This window comes from Rattus rattus, chromosome 5, assembly GCF_011064425.1.
Source record: "Rattus rattus isolate New Zealand chromosome 5, Rrattus_CSIRO_v1, whole genome shotgun sequence".
NCBI lineage: Eukaryota > Metazoa > Chordata > Mammalia > Rodentia > Muridae > Rattus > Rattus rattus.
The window spans coordinates 115,687,319-115,706,592 of NC_046158.1; the positions used below are offsets into that span (position 1 = coordinate 115,687,319).

Sequence of the window (19,274 nt, forward strand, 5' to 3'; positions counted from 1 at the left end):
CTGACAGCCAGAGAGGTAAAGCCATTCTTCCCAAATGTCTTTACTACCAGAAATACTCATGAGCAACCTAAGTTTTCTGAGGCTGCCATTCCTGTCACCTTCTGAAAAGTGTAGTCTTCCTCCTTTCTGCCTTTGTTGTTGTTATTAGAACAGCTTGCAATCCTTTCACAAATGCAGTCACAGTAAAGTTCCCAAATATGGAGTACCTGGGAAGGGGAGTGGATTATTCAGGACGCCCCAGACGCTGGGCTTGAATGGTTTCTACCTGGGCACAAAAGGCTCTCATCTCATCTCTGACGTTAGCCTTTCTCCTAAATGCCACTATTGACCCTAGCCTAGCTTTAAGGTAATATGAAAATAATTTCAGATAGACAAAAGAGTAACTAAAATGACCAGATTCCCTAGAGACTGGCACCTCCTAAAAGAGATTTTAAGCACTTATATTATCTCACAAGTCAGGTAATAAATTATTTTAAATGAATCTCAGATTGTCTAAACTTATTTATTCACAGTGTGGTCATTTCTTAGAAAGACATCTTAAAGGATAAAAACACCAAACTCCTGAAAATCTTGTTTTAAAGTTTATTAAAGTTTCCCTTGCTCCTAAGAAAATGTTAAACTGTGCTGTAGGGCCTAAGACCTTACACACTGGCTATGGTGGTACACGAAGCCCCGTGTAATTAACTGAAACCGAGCCAGAACACTTATGCAATGATTGCTCGTTACAAGGTGGAGATTGTTTCTCTGCTCTAGTTCGTCACTAGGGTTTGCCTGCTCCTGTCTCTTCTTTGAAGCCTCCATGGTGAAGCCATTTGCTTGGCTTCATACATGGCACTTCTTTGGGGCTCATTAGAAATATGGCCAATGAAAGAGACACTATTCTGCTTGTTTCTTTCACTGATTGCTCTCATTGTAGAAACAGCTCCTATAGAAATAAATGTAGGAGGGACTGAAGAAATAATAGGATAAAGGCAATCACACCAAGTCCAGGCAGGCTGAGTGCATCAGAACCCAATCCCAATTTCCAGATCCTTTCTAAGTACCACGGCATTTGACAGCATATGCCCAAAATATTCTGGTGAAAACTTATATTTCAGTCTTTATCTCCAATTGCTTTCTATTCTAGAAAGGATTTGAGGTCTGTAATGATTGATGTAATGAGATATTTGTTCTGTAATGAGCGAAACAAAAGAAAGGCATGGATACCAGCGTTTCTGGCTTAGTAAGTGTGTGAGTCTAATTTACTGTAGTTGAATTTCCTGCTTCTAAGATTCATGATGTGTCTCTCTGTGCACTTGGCTGGCCTGGGATTGGTGTTGTACCACGGTATCATTTTTATTCTTCACTGTAAGGTGGATAGAAACCTCAATACCCACATTTCAGCTGGAACAAAGCCCAGCCTTTTCTTTGTGAAGCACATGGGCATGATTTTCTAATAAGCAATGTTTCCTGATTTCCAGAATTTTGTCTTGGTTCTGTGTAAGTTGGTTATAGAGAGGCATCCAAGTGAAAAGTTTAATTTTATTTGGAACATGTTTTATAGATGCCGTTGTATGAGTGAACATAATTTGTCAGAGAAACAATACAGAAGGCATACAGTACACAAAGCACCATATTTTCGCATGTGTTCTTACTTTCTCCTACCTAAGCTGGCAGTTCTAACTTCCACCACTTGTATGATAATACTATCATCAATTAATATGATTAGTCACAAACACTAATGCAATTGGCAAGTATATGAATAGAGTAAGTCCACCAAAGGACTTTTAAGTCCTACTAGAAATCATTACCCTGCTGTGTTTTAGTCAAACCTGGCATTCAGTATTGGCCAACAGTAGTCATGATGAAAACCAAACCATCATCATTACACAAGTGCACACATTTGCGCCATTTCTCCTACCTCTTTTGCACTCCGGGTATAAGAGATGGATTGAGTTTATTCTGGAAACCTTGGTTATTACCTTTATTTAGGTGTTTAGATGTTTTGATTGCATGAATGTTTGCTCACCATGTATGTGACATGGAGGCCAGAAAATGGCATCCTGTTCCTTGGGACTGGAGTCACAGATGTTTGTGAGTTGCCATGTAGGTGCTGACAGTTGAACTGGATCCTCTAGAAGAGCAGCCACACTCTTAACAACCGAGCCATCTTCTCAGCTCCATTTGTCAATACCTCAAAGTATGATTTATTGCTAAATTTTCTTTCATCACTCTTCTGTTTTCTGTGAAGACTATATCTTCTTCAAGATGATTGGACAGTTGTTAAATTAAATATAGATGCAAGTTGCAGATTTATTCCAAAGAAGAGTCATTGGTGATAAGCTGAATGACTTAATAGATAATACATGTAAACTCTGTTTACGATTAAGCATGCATGTGCACCTGAGTACACACACACACATACACACACACACACACACACACACACACACAGAGACAGAGAGAGAGAGAGAGAGAGAGAGAGAGAGAGAGAGAGAGAGAGAGAGAACATTGACGGTTCTTTAAAGATGTTACTCCAAAGAAGAAAAAATTAAAACTGCTTCTCTCATTTTTTTCCCTTTCAACTTGCTCAAATACTCTTTGGTGTCAGCCAAGAATCATTTCTATCAGGAACGCAAAGAATGGAAAGAAATAATTATCAAAGGACCACCATTGTACAAATCATGGTGAATAGTTAAAATCATTGGTCAAGACTATTTCCAGTCTACTGTTCTTATGATAACAGACCATCATGAATAAACTTAGTTGATCTTTCATTAATTCATAAGGTTATGATATCTGCCATGATGCAGCATGAAAGGAACCACGGTAATGTTCTACAGGCAATCGTTCCGCTTTCCCAATGCTCTTCATTTATCTCACTATATCCAATGCCAGTGGTTGGGACTCAGCTAAAAGTTTGTGGATGGCTTCAATCTGTATTTGATTTTGAATATTTTAAAATTCAGTGGCTTAACTGACCTAGCTAGACATCCTTTACACCAGTGGTTCTCAACCTGTGGGTTAGACCCACTTTTAGGGTCAAATAACCCTTTCACAGGGGTCGCCTGACACAAACAGAAAACCCAGATATTTACATTATGATTCAAAACAATAGCAAAATTGTATAATTGGGGGGTGATCACAGCAAGAATAACCATATTAAAGGGTCACAGCATTTGAAAGGTGGAGAAACACTGCCTTAAATGTTACAGCAATTTTTTTAAACAAGAAAAATTACATCCTGCAGAAGGTTACAAATGTAAGTGTTATATCCCAATTGGAAATCTACCTTCTCTTTCCTTATTAAAGTAGGAAAAGGAGAATGTTAGAGAGTGAGAGAGAGACAGACAAAGACACACACAAAGGATGAATGTCTTCTTGCTTTATAAGTTTTACAGGATCTCAGGAAAAATAAGTGTTACATAATCATTGTTAACAGAAGATATATGTTTTATACATGTGAAAAATTGAAATCATATTAGTCACAGTTTGCCTCCATTTTGTGTATATAATCACATACACAAGATTGTTGTAATTTTGATAAAATTCAAAAATGTAGACATATACCAAAAGATACAGTGGTGTAGTATTAATTCAAGCATTACTTTACAATTTGAGTTACTACTGATAGAATTTTTGATATGAGGAATCTTTTGAACAATTAGACACAAAGAATTATATTGACAGTTTGAGACAAATACTGTGTCAGAATATATCTATTTTTAAATCATTGCTCTATACATGTTAAAATGTGAATTATTGATATTTTAGGTTTCAGCTTGTTTACCATTTAATAAAGATTTGTAATGATGGTCATAATAAGCTGTTTTAGAGTCAAAATGTTATATAAAGAGTAGTGATTATGATCCCTGTAAATTTAAAACACGTGATTTTTTTCTATTTTAATTCTAACGGGCTATGTGACTTTGAGAAGGTCATTGAATTTTTCAATGTCTCACCTTGAGGTAGGTATAACAATAATCTCGATTTTCCTTTGCTTCTAAAGTCATGGAGAGATTCAAACTGACAACACAGGTAAAATGCTTTGCAGTTTGTCCTTTAACGTGACATTGGCTATGACATATGTTTAAGGAGATTATTATTTATTGACCGATGCAATATTCTCTAATAAAAGAAATATTTGGACATCCTACAGTTAATGAGGGCACCATCTCTATTCCCCATAAAGGTTCACTCTGATTTATTAAAGCAAGAATTAAAAAACAAACAAACAAAAAAATCAGCAAACTACCAAATTGCAAACACAGGAATTATCTAGTGATGTTTGCCTTTCTGCTCCACTCGAAGCTTTAGAGTAAAACCAGTATGTTTTCATTACATAACTATAGGTCTTCGTTTCCACCATAGTTCTAAAATGTCTGTCCTATGCGACCCCAGATAACCCAGTATGCTCACAGGCTTCAGGTTTATTTGCAATACTCTTAACATAGTGATCATAGCTTACTGCATGGGGCTAGCTCAGGCCACATGCACTCAGAGAGTGGATGTCACAGGCCACTGGGTTCAAAAGGATATGCGGCATTGTCTGGCTCCCCTTTTGAAGAGGTATCATTTTAACTTTATACTCAGCAGCTCTTGAGCGGGTGTAGAAGACGCCTCTGAAAGCCTGAAACTGTTGCCATAGCATTTCCCTTCTCTCTTCCTGCCTACCTTCTTTCTCCAAAGCACGAACAAGCTGAAACAAATCTATTGGCTTGTTTCAGGAGCAGGATTTCAGGGCTCTGGTGGTGTTATAGCTACACTACACACTGACTGTACCTGGTGGGAGGGTTTAGTAAGTCCGAGGGTGGCATTAAGTTTCCTAGAACAGAGTCATCTTTGCAGCTATCATTGCAGAACAGAATACAGACCCAGGGAGGAATTTCCTCCCCCACACCACCCCAATCCCATTGGCCTTCTCGACAAGCCAAATTACAAATCCTGCAACACAACCTCGTTGTTTCCAGAACTCTCAGCGTGGACAGCTCCCGCATCCTGGGTGCCTCCTCTGCAGTGTGCGGCAAGGGAGCTGTAGCGCCCGGTGCAGCACGAGACTATCCCGCGCGCTCGCTCCTCCCTGTCCGCCCCCTCCCTTAGCTCACTCTACCGGCCACTTTGAGGGATTTCCTCCCCGGGCGGCCTTTGCAGCAGAAACACATCTGCCTGGTTCCCGGCAACAGCATGGATCTAAGAGCCCTTCTCGGTGGAGACAGACTTCGGATTCTCCTAATGTTCTTCCGTGAGTAGTGTCTGGGGACCAGGGGTACAGAATGTACTCTGCAGAGAATCTGACACATTGAATAAAGCCAGGTGATCTTACTCTGGTTTACTAGGTTTAAAACTGGTCTTTATGCTTAGTGTTATTGTGGTTATTTGGGGCTGGTGGGTGTTATAACCCATCCGTGTCAGAGAACTCCCAGAGAGTCACACACCTGTATAGCATCACCCAGACAGAGCGCTAGACAGACTGAACTCATGGCCGTGGTGCACAGCACTGCCAAGAAAGATTTAGCTTTAACCACGCTCCCTCAACCCCCCAGGGCGTGTGTGTGTGTGTGTGTGTGTGTGTGTGTGTGTGTGTGTGTGTGTGTGTGTTTGTGTTGTGTGAAAGCCCAGTTGTATTGCAAGTAAGGATTTAATTTTATTTTAGATTCTGTTTTCATTATAAATAATCACCGGCAGTAGAAATGAGTTTGGTAGCGCTGGACAAGAAAAATGGCTTGCGGAGCACACAGCTTCGAGCAGGGAACTTTGTCGCTCCAAAGCCTGCAGAGAACCGGCTTCGGTGTCCTAAAGCAGAGGGCTAGCTGAGCTGGGAAGCGATGGGATTGCTTTGCTTGTTCCATAGATGCAATGGCCCAAACCGTGGCAGAACAAGAAGTGGAAAATCTTTCGGGCCTTTCCACGAACCCGGAGAAAGACATATTTGTGGTGCGGGAAAATGGGACGACGTGTCTCATGGCAGAGTTTGCAGCCAAATTTATTGTACCTTATGATGTGTGGGCCAGCAATTATGTGGATGTAAGGAACCTTTTTCCTCCCCAGCTTGCTCCTAGGGCGGCAGGGCTGAAGGGCACCCTCCCTCCAGGCCCTACCAAGACCTCAGTTGCCCGCCTCTTCCCCCCCAAACCCCTGCAGGCTGTTCCCGAATGCTGCATGGGGGTTCCGGCTTGCAACGCCTTCTGCTCGCCCTGCCTGCTTTAAAAGTAAACCCCCTCTCTGCTCCCCTTCTGGAGGGGTGTGCACGTAAGAATCTACCCGCATGTTCCTGGACCCCGGAGCGCGCGGGCACAGGAGCGCCCAAACCTGCAAGCTAGAGTTTGGACGCGCATCCCTTCCCGGTCCGCGCCAGGACCCGGCGCGCTGAGGGGGCGCGGGGCGTGTGTGTTCCCAGCTGATCACAGAGCAGGCTGAGATCTCCTTGACCCGGGGAGCTGAGGTGAAGGGCCGCTGTGGTCACAACGAGTCGGAGCTGCAGGTGTTCTGGGTAGATCGCGCCTACACACTCAAAATGCTCTTTGTAAAGGTAATTCGGCGCGGGAGCGCAGAGGGATGGTGAAGTCCGCGGCAGTGGCCTCTGGGGTTGCCCATCTCAAAGCAATTAGAGGGGTTCACAGGAGCCTCCCCATCTTGACAGGAAAGTCACAACACTTCCAAAGGACTAGAGGCGACTTGGAAGCTGAGCAAGGTGCAGTTTGTCTATGATTCCTCAGAGAAGACCCACTTTAAAGATGCTGTGAGTGGTGAGTAGTCCAGAGGGGTCACTGGAACAAGAGTAAGCCAGAAACATCCATCCGAAACATCCATCCGGTCTCTGGGTCTTGGAAGCAACTCTGGGAATTTTGCTCTGAGGATAGGCAAGCAGGGGCCTGCTTGCTCTCCAGGGTCAAAAAGGTGGGAGAACCTCAGGAAAGCCTTCAGACTCAACCTGAAACATGACATTGCTCTGGAAGGGGTACCAATGGTTTTCGCTATTTTTTTTTTTCTGCATCACAGATTGACTTGCTCTCAAACAAGTCTTTGTTAAACAAATCCTCAAAAATGCAAGAGGATCCTGGGACAGGGTTGGGTGGTCTGCAGGATCCTTCTGTGTACAGAGGTGTAGCTTTGCTCTTTTAATTGCAACCACCTCAGGGCAGGCTTTGTATCTTAATTCATTAGCTTCCCCTGCCCATTCTCACTCTAGACTTCTAAAAACATCCCAGAGAGAACACCCAAGACACCCATTACTGAAATAACAGTGTGTCTATCTGTGAGCACTATCAAAAAGACCAGGGGTCCAGTTGAATGTATTTTTTAAGACAAAAGCAAAATTCACTGCATCACTTGCAAGGCCTTCCATCGCTTAGGCTGATTCTAAAAGAACAGCAAAGGAGAAAAATGGGCTGGGAACTGTGGGGACGTGGGTCAGGGTGTCACTATTGTGTCTTCAGAACCTCTGATGGTGGCCTTAGTTAAACGGTCTTGTTTTCAGGCATCGCACTTCTTCCATAATGGAATTCCAAAGTAATATCTAATGAGAGGCTCAGGGAAAATGGGGGACTTGGACCTATCTTTTCTTTGGCGCTCCGGCCCCATAATTGCAGCACCAATAGGAGGCATAGGTTCTGAGCTAAGCAGAGAGCTCCCTAAACCAGGAGCTCACAGTGAGTGCGAGTCTACCTAACTGCTGCCTTGCTTCTCCGCAGCTGGGAAGCATACTGCCAACTCTCACCACCTCTCTGCCTTGGTGACCCCAGCTGGGATGTCCTATGAGTGTCAGGCTCAGCAGACCATTTCTCTGGCCTCCAGTGATCCTCAGAAGACTGTCACCATGATCCTGTCTGCAGTGCACATCCAGCCCTTTGATATCATCTCTGACTTTGTCTTCAGTGAAGGTAGGTTAGGCTGGTGCTGGGAAAGAGAGAGGGGGCTGATTTTAAAGAGGGCTGAGAAGAGGGCTTACTGGGCTCACAGGATGGTGGTGCCTGCGTTTCTTCTAGGCTGCGGTGGCAATTTTCACAAGCTCTTATAAGGTTTCTGAAATACACCCCTGCCCATCTCCTTGCTTCTTTATTCTCTCACTCACTCTTATGGGAGAAAATACTTAAAGGCAATTTGATATTCTGTTTATTTCCCATAGGCAGATTCCAATTGCTTTATTCTCACTTTCCACGGGGTTGGGAATTACCAAGTGAATGCAATGAATTATTTAAATGTTCATAATATTGGGGGATTGTCATCAGACTCACCTATTATTCCCCAAGCTGTTTCTCTTTCACCTCAACAACGTTTGCTCTCAACCTATAACCAAGAGTGTAAGTCCATCACCCCTGAATAATTACTCCCAAAGCATTTGAGGACTCAGAAGGTAAATTTTCCCTGAAAAAAAGAAAGGTTAGATTCTTTTGTGCAGCTCCTCCTTCTCATCGTCCTCCACCTCCTCCTCTCTTTCTTCTCTGCCCCCCTCTCACTCCCACACACTCTTCGGCCTCTCTCTTTCCTTCTATCTTTCTGTGGTGCTCTTGGATGGAATTTTCCGTCCACCATCTTAATGCCTGCCCATTGTGTTATATTCTGGGTCACAGATCAGTTAATCACCTTGGCACTGGTTATTTTTCCTCTTGGTTTTATTAACTTCTAAACAGTACTAGATCAAGACAGATGTCCAGGTAGCTGACTAAATAGATGTGCTGATACTCAGTTGACAGAGTCTTATGTATGTGCATATTTTAGAAGCTCGAGGAGACAGAATCCCAGAGTTTTAAATATTCACTTATTTATTTATTTAAATAGTCACTGTATAATAATACTACATAAAAACAGTATACATAATTTATATCGTATAATTATATACTATATATGTATATAGCATACTATATATATGTATATAGTATATAGTACTATATAAAATACCAAAAATTTATAAAATACTTACTATATATAGTAAATATTTATAAAATGTAGCACTGTCTTTCCTGCACCAAAAATATTACATGTAATATGAAATATTATGGGTGTTGACATTATGAGAATACTGGACCACGTACTATCCTTTTGTGGGGATGTTACCCAGGCACATTTGAGTTCGAATGGGAGTCTTAAGTTGTGGCCACTGCTTTTTGTCTGCTGCTCAGTCGTTACTCGTTCTTTATTTCCTGGCGCTTCTGGTGTTTCGATTGTTAATTGTGCTTCCTCACCACTAACCCACCCAAACCCATTCTGGGTTATCTCTATGTTGTTTATAGTCACTATGGATGGAGAAATCACATACACTGTTTGTTTAAATTTGTGTATAAAGAACAAACAACTACTGAATAAAGAACAGAGTTACTTCATTAAAAAAAATCAGTGAATTTCACTACAGAGTTAGTTACCTATTTTCTTTAAGAACAATTTGTATCCATTTCAAGGTTGTAGATGGGGAAGATTACTCAGCACACATAGAGACTGTAAGCATGCATAAGTTCTTAAATACAGACAGAATAGGACCAGGTAAATTGCAACATTACCCAGGCGTTTCAGGCTAGAAATTGCGATGTCCTCAGCTATGTGCTGTCCTGGTCTCAGGCTTTAGTGCTCCTAAGAGTAGGCAAGACTTATTCAGATCCACTCACTAGATCTTGTACCTTTGTGTGCAAGGTGTTCTTTTGTTCCTGGTTCCTCCATGTTTTTAGCATCTGCCCACCACTGTCCTGGAAGAGATTGTTGTATTCATTACATGGAATTGGAAAGATTCCTTTTGGGCTGCCTATTCAGGTTCCAGCACTGGGACTTCCAGGGGCTTCCAGTGTGTTTGTGTGTGTGTGTGTGGGTGTGAGTGAACTGTGCCTGTCAGAGGGGAGGATGTTTGGTTATATATCTACACAACCACTACGCTTGTTGTATGCACTTCCGTGTGTGTGTGTGTGTGTGTGTGTGTGTGTGTGTGTTCATATTTATGTGTACGTATGTTTGAAAATGGCCAGGTGCTTGTGGTGAAAATTCCATTGCTTGTGTCAGGAGGTTTTACCTGACATTCTTCACAGCTGCCTGCTTAGCCTGATGTTTGAGGTAAGCAAAGAAGGATTAGTAAAATGGGTAAATGGACAGTTCCTGGGGCTAAGTGCAACCAGACGATAGTTGACATCTTTATCACATACATATGTTCCTTTCAATGCATTGGATTTAGCTACAGAACTGATCCTAATTGCAGTGTTCAGAGGAATTTTGAATGGTGGTGAACACAGTTGTGATATTAATATACACACAGTCTGCCTCTGTAGCCCTGAGGTGGGGCCCCAGATGCCAAGCTCTGTGTGATGTTGTTTTGATTTACAGAATCCTATAGAGGGCTTGAAGGGTTAGAGGCTGAGACATACAACAAGCTTCGGTGGGTAGAAAATTGAATGGCGTTGTAGGAGATGGACAGCCAGCCCCTCATAGTACACAGCACCATCCAGACAGAGAGTCATAATGTGAAGACCGCCATCCATCTGGAAGGTAGGGGAAGGTTAGAGACTTCCTGGAAGAAAGAGGGTCGTGAATCTAGTGACTGGTCAGCAGTGTTGGAGCAGACCCTGCACAGCAGTGTAAGCCATATGAGGGGATGTAGGCAAAAATTCTCATGAATATCTAGACTAAAGCCAACCTTTCCTGCTATTTAAAGCAGTGAGACCAGTTTTCATCTGTTTGGGTAGTAGATGACACAATGTGAGATATACTGATAATATAGAATAGAAAGTGATATCAGAAATATTGGTAATACATTAGAAATGATGACGTCCAAAACAAGTTTTGACAGATAAATCTTTTTTATATTTCAGAAAGTTTAGAATGTCACATTAAACACTTTCTGGACTTATTTAAATGTTGCCAAAGTCCTGCCATTTAAGCAGTTCTCAGGTTATTTTCTGAAAATACTGGAGCTCATTGTAGCTTAGTTATATGTTTAATGATGCTTATATTTTAATTATAATTTATGGACCATTCATTTAATATGATTACTCAGATTACTCAACTATTAACAAATGTACCATTATCTTCTAAAAAGGGAGTGATCATGCGTTCATTGAAATGATTTGTTTCTGTAGGTCTGAAGAAATAACAACTGTTATATGCCTTAGCAAAAAAAAAATTAATAGTAAGCAACTAAAAACAAGAATGAGAGGAGTTTTGGGGTGCCTCTGTGTGACTGAGCCTATAGAAGCTGACATGGCTTGGGGCCTTATACCCACAAGGCCCTCTCATATCAATGGGCAACAGCTGTTGGGTGAGGTTTCAAGGGCTATACAGAGCAAGCAGGCTCAAAATGGCTAAGCATTTGCCTACTATTTGGGTTGTTTTTGAAACAATTGGGCTTACAAAAAAATTGAGTTTAGCACTAGCAGGCTTTTGAGCTAAAGAGTCTCAGCCTGCAGTGAAGAAATGGAGGGTTGTGGGGCACATTTGTCTCATTTGTATACTAAACACACTACGCAGCGTGGTCACCTGCTGTTCAAAGCACCCTGTGTTTCTCAGCTGGGGTTAATTAACTTGTCCTTCTGCAATTAATTCATAGTCTAACCTCTTGAGGGTCTGGGGGAGGTATTTCTAGCTGATGGGATAGGAGATTCTTCACTGGGAGGGAATGAACCAGCCTGAGTATTTTAATGGCTTGGATGAAAGGCAAATTTGACACATAATGCCAGAAAAAAAAAAAACACAATAAAGCATGAAGTTTGTCTCTGGTCTCCTTTATTAGATACTCAAATTTATAGGTATTTAAAATAGAGCACAGATTAATGACTAGACGCTTTTAAATTCTCATGGGAAAGCGGGCAAACAAAAGATACCACAGTCCCCATATACACAGGAGTTTCAGAGGTCCAGAGAATCTGGAATTCATATGCATTTACACTTTGATTTTTGATTGTTTATTTATGTTCCCTTTCCGGTAGGAAATTAAGCCCAGGGTCCTTTGCTTCCTAAACAAAGGCTCTAACCTTGAACTTCACCTCACTGACCTTCTGAGTTGGTTTTTTTTTTTTTTTTTTTTCCTAACAGCTGGATCAGGCGATGCTGCCTGTGGAAGCTAATGCTATATTAGAGGTGACATCCGTCACTTTTCTCCATACCACACTCTTGAAAGAAGGCCTGGGCAAGATGCCTTGTCATAGCACTTTGACAGTCTCTAGATTCCAGACCCTGTAGACATGTGTTTGACATATTCTTTCCCCAATGTGGTCTTGCTGTCATGAATTACTGCCTGCCAACGCCTCCTGTGTAAGCAGCCAAAGGGAGGTGACGCCAGTGAACACTGCTGAGAATTGTATTGAAGCCCTCTATGTGGAGCTGTGAAGAGGGCTCGGTCATAGCATTCTATGTGCCAGGCACTGTATTCTGGAGCTGAGGTGTGGCATGCCTTAGAGTTTCCTCAGAAGGGGATAAGAAACTCTAGCATTTTTCCATCAATGTCATCCATTACTAACAGCTACTTTAAGGAATCAATTCTCTGGAATTTAGGACCTGCTGTGTCACTAAAGCCCATTAAAATGTGCTGGTGTGGTGAAGACCAAGAGGAAAATAAGTGGACCATGTGCATGTCTGCTCTACTTAGGGCCAGGATGTATGTACCTTCCTTGCCCTGGGAAAGCACAAAGTTTGGTGAGAAATTGTATTTATAACACAGCCCATGTTCCCAGCACAAAGATTCAGTGAATGGTCATTACTTTTATTATTTTTTATATATAATGCATAAATCTTAATGAATTGGCCATTCAAGCTAACAGTTCTCAGCAAACAAAACTCAACCCATGCAATGTAAAAAAAGATCAAATATTGTCTCTAGCAACATAGTCAGACAACAGAGGGATACCCAGATCCACAAGGTGACCCTGCTATTTATTCAGAAATAGTCTGGAAGTTAGGAGATCCCCAGGCAGACAGTATGGCATTTCGCCTATACCAGTAGTGCTCCATTGGGACACAGTAAAGAGTATAATGTTTCTAGGCAGTGAATACGGATTTAAAAACGTAGTACAATAAAGGCCAGACCCACTAGCTAAAACCTGAGGGCATACTGTTGAGGGGGCGGGGTCTTGTTGGCTGTTATAGCCGACATCAGCTGGCCCCTGTAATGTCTGATCTGTTTCCCAGTTCACTGGATTGCTGTTCATCTTTCCCTGCCATGCACCTATGTTTTTGTGTGATCTAAAGCCTAGGCCAACCAGAGTCTGAGGGGCCCCAAATCCTGTGAGGTGGACAGAGAAATACAGGGTCCTGGGGCATGTGGAGAAAGATGTGATTTGGACTAAGCTAAAGGAGGATTTTCTCCTTTATGAGGAAGCTTGCTCTGTAATTTCTGAGTGAGCAGATCACTCGTTGCTCAGGATTTTAACTTGGGAGCATGCAGGGGTTGGAGATAGTACGGTTTTGATTGTGTGTGTGTGTGTGTGTGTGTGTGTGTGTGCGTGCGTGCGCGTGTGTGTGTGTAAAGCTATATCTATTTCATTAACTTATGACTAGTATTTTGAGTGCGTAGCATTTCTTTTGGTTATAAATGAAGACCATACAAATAGTGCTAGTCACAGTAGCTGTGACTCTGTCACCAACAGAAACCACTGGTTTTCTATTCACAGAATAGTCTGTGCAAGGTTTACAATCACAGCCAGTCTGCACGTATCAATAAAGAAGCACACGTCTTCCTGGATCTCCAATTAGTATAAAAAATTCAATTGTCTTTGCAGCCTTCCATGCATTTTCCCTTTTGTATTGATAGACACTGCTCTGACTAGATGGCGACAGTTTCATCAAACATGCTTTAATGGGTCATAAGCAACATTGTTTTAACTGATAGAGAACAGAATAAATAATGTGTTAGCATTTTATCGCTGAAGTGAAATACCCGCGATAACCTACTCTGAGAAATGCTCTCACTCTGTGGCACAGGCACAGGCTGGCTCTAGACTTGTACATATTCTCTTTCCTTTGCCTTCTAAGTGCTGGGGTTACAGGTCTAGCCACCATGCTGGCCCTCTCCTAGTGGCTCTTTGGCATCTCTACAGCTTGACTTCTAATCATATTCCACTTCTTTGAGGCTTTATTTCAGGTTTTTCCTAAAGTAACAAAAGACAAAGTTTGAGAGACCACAATAGTATTCCAGTCTCTTTCCTCTCCCTCTCCCTCCCTCCTCTCCCTCTCCCTCTCCCCTCCCTCCCTCTCCCCTCCCTCCCTCTCCTCTCCCTCTCCCTCCCTCTCCCTCTCCTCTCCCTCTCCCTCTCCTCTCCTCTCCTCTCTACCCTCCCTCTCCCTCTCCTGCCCCTCAGCTATGCTGCAGTTACACTGTGGTGCCAGTCAGTTTGTTTCCTGTGGGGCACAGCACTTATTCCAGTGATACCTCCATTGCTCCATGTAGAAAACAGAAAACAATGTCATTTTCTTTGTGTTGTTGTGGATTAGAGATAACCTTTGTCTTTAAATGGAATGTTAGTTTAAAGACCAAAATTTAGGTGTACCAGTGCATATCTTTAATCCCAGGAGGCTGAGGCAGGAGAATTATGAGTTCAAGGACAGCCTTGACATATAAAATGAAACTAACTTAAAAGAAAGAAATTGAACAACGGGACTCAGGAGAGTTTTTAGAAGTTGTATACTGGAGTGTGATTTCCCATTCATTCTTGCTAGAGAGGAATGATTTCCAGCACTCAAGAGGCTGTTTACTCTTTCTGCTTACCCTGTGTATATCCAGAAGACAATGAGATCACAGGGCATCCAGAGGAGCCTTGCATATAGTAATGATTCTGTAAGTGCTTGTTGGAACATCTTCATGTGAAGTTCTTTGGAAGAGTCATAGAAATCTGAGTTTCTGCATATGAGACTTAAAAATTTAATGAAAGGACCCCTAGTTGTCCACAAGGTGTGACTGTCAGAAGGGCTTTTAGATTTTCTGGTTCTTCCCTCCCTCCCTCCCTCCCTCCCTCCGTTCCTCTCTTCCTCCTACCTCCCCTGACGTTTCCTTCCCTTTGTTCCAGGTAATATTGAAGACATAGGGCTAATACATTATTTTGGATTTTAAGAGCATTTAAAATATGACCCAGTTGTGAAGTATTGCTGTAATGTTCCCTCTCAGTCTAAAATCCTGGCTACAGGGTCACTCAAATGTAAATATCCATTAAGGAATACAGTGTTTAAAATCATAGCACAATTTGAATATATTAAATATTCAACTTTTAATGTGTGTGTCTTAAAGTGTCATGTTTAAAATGCAGAAAAATATGGAAAGCACACAATTCAACGCATGTTTTCATGTACTTGAAACGCAGACCTTGATTAAAGATACAAACCATGCTCCTCATAATCCAAAGCTCTCTCGCACCCCTCTTCCAGTGTGTGAACACCTTTCAGAAGGTTACCAGGACCAGGGCCTTCGTTTTATTTGTTCAATAATGTCAAAGAAACTGGGATAATATAATCTGTAATTTTATGCATCTGACAATTTTTTATTTAAAATTAGATTCAAATTTCACGTATTTTCTAATTTATAGCTATATTCTATTCTTTTTTACTTTGACTAATATTGCATTATGAGTATACTACAGTTTATTCCATTTTTCTGAATATTTGGCTATTTCCAGACTTGACTATTCGCAGTAGTTCCTGTGGATATTTTCACGTTAGTCTCATCATGTCCATATATTTTCGTTTTTCTTGGGTTGATATAGGCAAGGGAGGCTGCTGGGCTCAAAGGCAGGTGAGTGTCTGTCTTCTCTAGGGATCACCAGACAATCTAACACTCTCCAGTCACTGCCGGAACTTATTCTCAGGCTTCTTGAACATTTTGTGTTTATAATTCTATGACTACTAGATTCCAATTCAAAGATTAAAAAATGGGAAACAAATGATAGTAGATATATTTAATTCTAAAACAGTAGAGACTTAAACTATTCAAGTAAATTTAAAATTAAATAAATTTCCTGAAATTTTTGATGGCTGCCAGGAATCTAATAACTAAATATTGTCTTGCTAAATTGATATATACTAACTTTGTATCGATGTAGAAATACTAAGGCTAAGTGAAAGGAAAATATGACCCACTAATCTACAAAGGCTTCTCCGGGAGATGGTTTCACCTCTGGCTCTGTCCTGCTTCTGCTAGGAGAGCCTAGGATTCAGAATATGTCACTAGTTTTTCACTGCTTTCTCCTTTCTCATTTCAGAGCATAAATGTCCAGTGGATGAGCGAGAACAGTTGGAAGAGACCCTGCCCCTGATCCTGGGCCTCATCTTAGGCCTGGTCATTGTCATAACACTTGTGATTTACCACATTCATCACAAAATGACTGCCAACCAAGTGCAGATCCCCAGGGACCGTTCCCAGTACAAGCACATGGGCTAGAGCCATCAGGCAGACAGCCTCCATGTCCTGCCCCCAAACCGGATGACTTAGAGTGGCAATGGCACTTTTTCACCTGTATACAGGATCCACCAACATAGCTACACTCCAACAGGCCCAGGCACCTGAGGTCTGACTGGCCTGTGTCCATGCTTAAACCCAGGGATGAAAGACAGGCCTTGGGGTTTGGGGGACTAATGGTGACTGTTGTGTCCATGCTGGGCAGTAAGGGTGGGTGAGTAGGGTAATAGCTTTCGTGCTCATGATGGCTTAACTTTGGCTCTCTGACTCTGTAAGTCTACAGCATGTAGAAGGGAAGATATGGTCCTTACATTTAGAAAGTGGACCACTTCCTTTGGGAGACCTCTTTAGGTCTAAAGACACCGGGTGCTTCAGTCCCTTGGCCTCGGCTGGTATATTACACAGTTTTCAATGCACACAAAATACAACCTCATGCTCCTTGCAAGCAGCAAGACCCCTGAAAGTGACCCATGCTTCTGGCTGGCACTCTGCATGTCTAGTGATTGTTTTGGGAATGTTTCACTGCTACCTGCACCCAGTGACTCTGCAGCACAAGAACCCGTCTAATGTCACTATGCACGGTTGTTTGGAATTCATAATGTGTCGGTTCCAAGTGAGGGGACCTCAAGAATTTATGTGAGTTTGCTTTTGAAAATGAATTAAAAAAAAACAGCACTACACCCCGACTTTTGGCTGCTCTTTTTGAAACAAGGAAATAAAACTACAATGATTTCTTTAGCAAGCAGAGAGGCAAAGTGAATTAAGAGAGAGAGAGAGAGAGAGAGAGAGAGAGAGAGAGAGAGAGAGAGAGAGAGAGAGCGCACAGGAATGAAATGAGGAGAATGTTGGTTTTCCATAGCTTGTCTTACGATTTCTATTGCTTTAAAGAGACACCATGCCCCTGGCAACTCTTATAAAGGAAAAAGTTTAACTGCACTGTCTTAGAGACCAGAGATTTGGTTCATTGTCATCATGGCGGGAAGTACAGCAGCATGCAAGCACACTACTGAGAGACACTACTGGGTCTGGCTTGAGCATTTGAAACCTCAGAGTCCATCCCCCAGTGACACATTTCCTTCAATAAGGCCGGGTCTACTCCAACAATACCACACCTCCAAAACCCAGTGACTAAGCATTCAAATATATGAGCTTATGTGGATAGCTGTAATAAACAGAATCCTTTATAAAGAAGACAGGGCTTTCTTTAGGCTCAGGGGTGAAAGGCCTTCATCCTTGGTCTTTATGGAACTGTAACACTATGGTGTGAACCTCGAACAGAGGATGTCTGTTCCTCTCATATAGCCGGGATGTAAATAAGGGGTACAGGAAGGGGTGAAGTCAGGTGCAAAAACCTCTTTGGTTTCTTTGTTTGCTTGTGCATCAGTAGCATTTTGCTTTCTTTTTAAAATTTTTTTATTATCATGCACCCCAATCCCATTCATCTGCCCATCCTTTCATTTCTACTCTCTATCCTTACAACTTTACCCCCCAAAGAAAACAAAAAAAAATAAAAATGAAAATAGAAAACACAAACAAACAAACAACACTCCCCAAACCCCATTTTGCCATGGAAGCCTCAGTGTGTCACACTTGTGTCCTTTTGTCCAAACAGCTTTACTTGCGAGTGTTTATTGCAATAAGCCATTGGTCTGGTTTGAGGTCTCTGGCTTCTGTTACACTATCAATACCTGATCCTTATCAGGACTCCTTTGAGATATCCTACTGTTGCCTTGTGTCATGGAGATCCTGTAGTTTTGAATCTGTAGAACCAGCCCCTTCATGCATTCTATCAGTTCATAGATGGGGATGTAGGGATGGGCCAAATCCTGAATCTGGGCCTGACACTGGCACCACTAGAATCAGTTCTCATACTTTGTCCAGACAAAGGGCTGGGCCAGCTCTCCCACTCTCCCTGACTCATGACACCAGGGCCAGTTCTACTGTGCTGCCCAGGCATGATGTTGAGCATGGCCTGCTCTCCCAAGCGCTGCAACAGATGAGAGGTTGGGTCAGTTCTCATGTACCAAGGCTATCAGAGCCAGCTCTTCCAAACAGGTCACATGAGGGGTTGGACCAGCACAGCACGGTGCTTGGATATAAAAATGGCCTCAGATGGCAACGTAGATCAGGGACATCCTCATGGAATTTGGTGCTAATTCAGGCCACAGGCATTGACATAGACTTCAGCTGCAGGAGGACCATGGACCCAGATAGACATGGTTCTCAGTGTCAGCCCAGGCCAAGATATCACCATGGCTTCAGGTGGCAGTACAGGACACACAGATCAATTTCAATATGGTCTCAGGGAGCAGCACAGACCAGATGTAGGACATCTGGATGGACTACAGTGGCACGATGGTATACAGCCGTCAGTCATTGTTACCATTCACCATTAGTATTACTGTCATGGTTGTTTCCCACCATGCAGTCTTTAACAAGCCAGCCTAAGATCCTATCATAAACTCAGTGTAAGTTCTTTTGAATATAGTCTTACTCCCTATAGCTGTGACCCTATCTTGATCATAAACTGCGCAAGACAAAGGGGAGCCACAGGAGACAGAACCCTGAGAATTTCCATCCCAAGGTCTTCTGGTGATTTTATAGCTTGGACCAGTTCTGAGTTACTTTCATACCCATTGCCATCGCCTTACATTCTGTAGTTGCTCTCGAGGCAGGGATAACTCTGGTTCCTCTGTTCACATTTCTTACAGAAGAGAAAGAAAACAAAGGAAATAGACAAACCACAGATGCTCAATTACCCCTCTAACTGTCACTTTTCTTTTTTACTGGGAATTGAAAACCGAATGCCTCTAAGCACAAAAGGATAATGGGTCTGCCTATCTGGAAATGTTAGGCCAGATGATGTATATGTAGATTTCTTTAGGATGAGAGCAACTTTTTTTTTTTAAGATCGAGGGTGGTGGTGTGGTGGTGGTGGTGA

General features: G+C 42.2%; 1 protein-coding gene across 1 annotated transcript; it reads left to right on the forward strand.

The window, feature by feature from the left end:
• Positions 1 to 4,832: 4,832 nt before the first annotated feature.
• Positions 4,833 to 17,013, forward strand: Lamp5 (lysosomal associated membrane protein family member 5). Its single transcript, XM_032904287.1, has 6 exons — positions 4,833 to 5,221; positions 5,831 to 6,003; positions 6,377 to 6,508; positions 6,620 to 6,725; positions 7,671 to 7,859; positions 16,137 to 17,013. Exons 1-6 carry the CDS (start codon positions 5,164 to 5,166, stop codon positions 16,313 to 16,315), a joined length of 837 nt encoding a protein of 278 aa, XP_032760178.1. The 5' UTR covers positions 4,833 to 5,163; the 3' UTR covers positions 16,316 to 17,013.
• Positions 17,014 to 19,274: the final 2,261 nt, after the last annotated feature.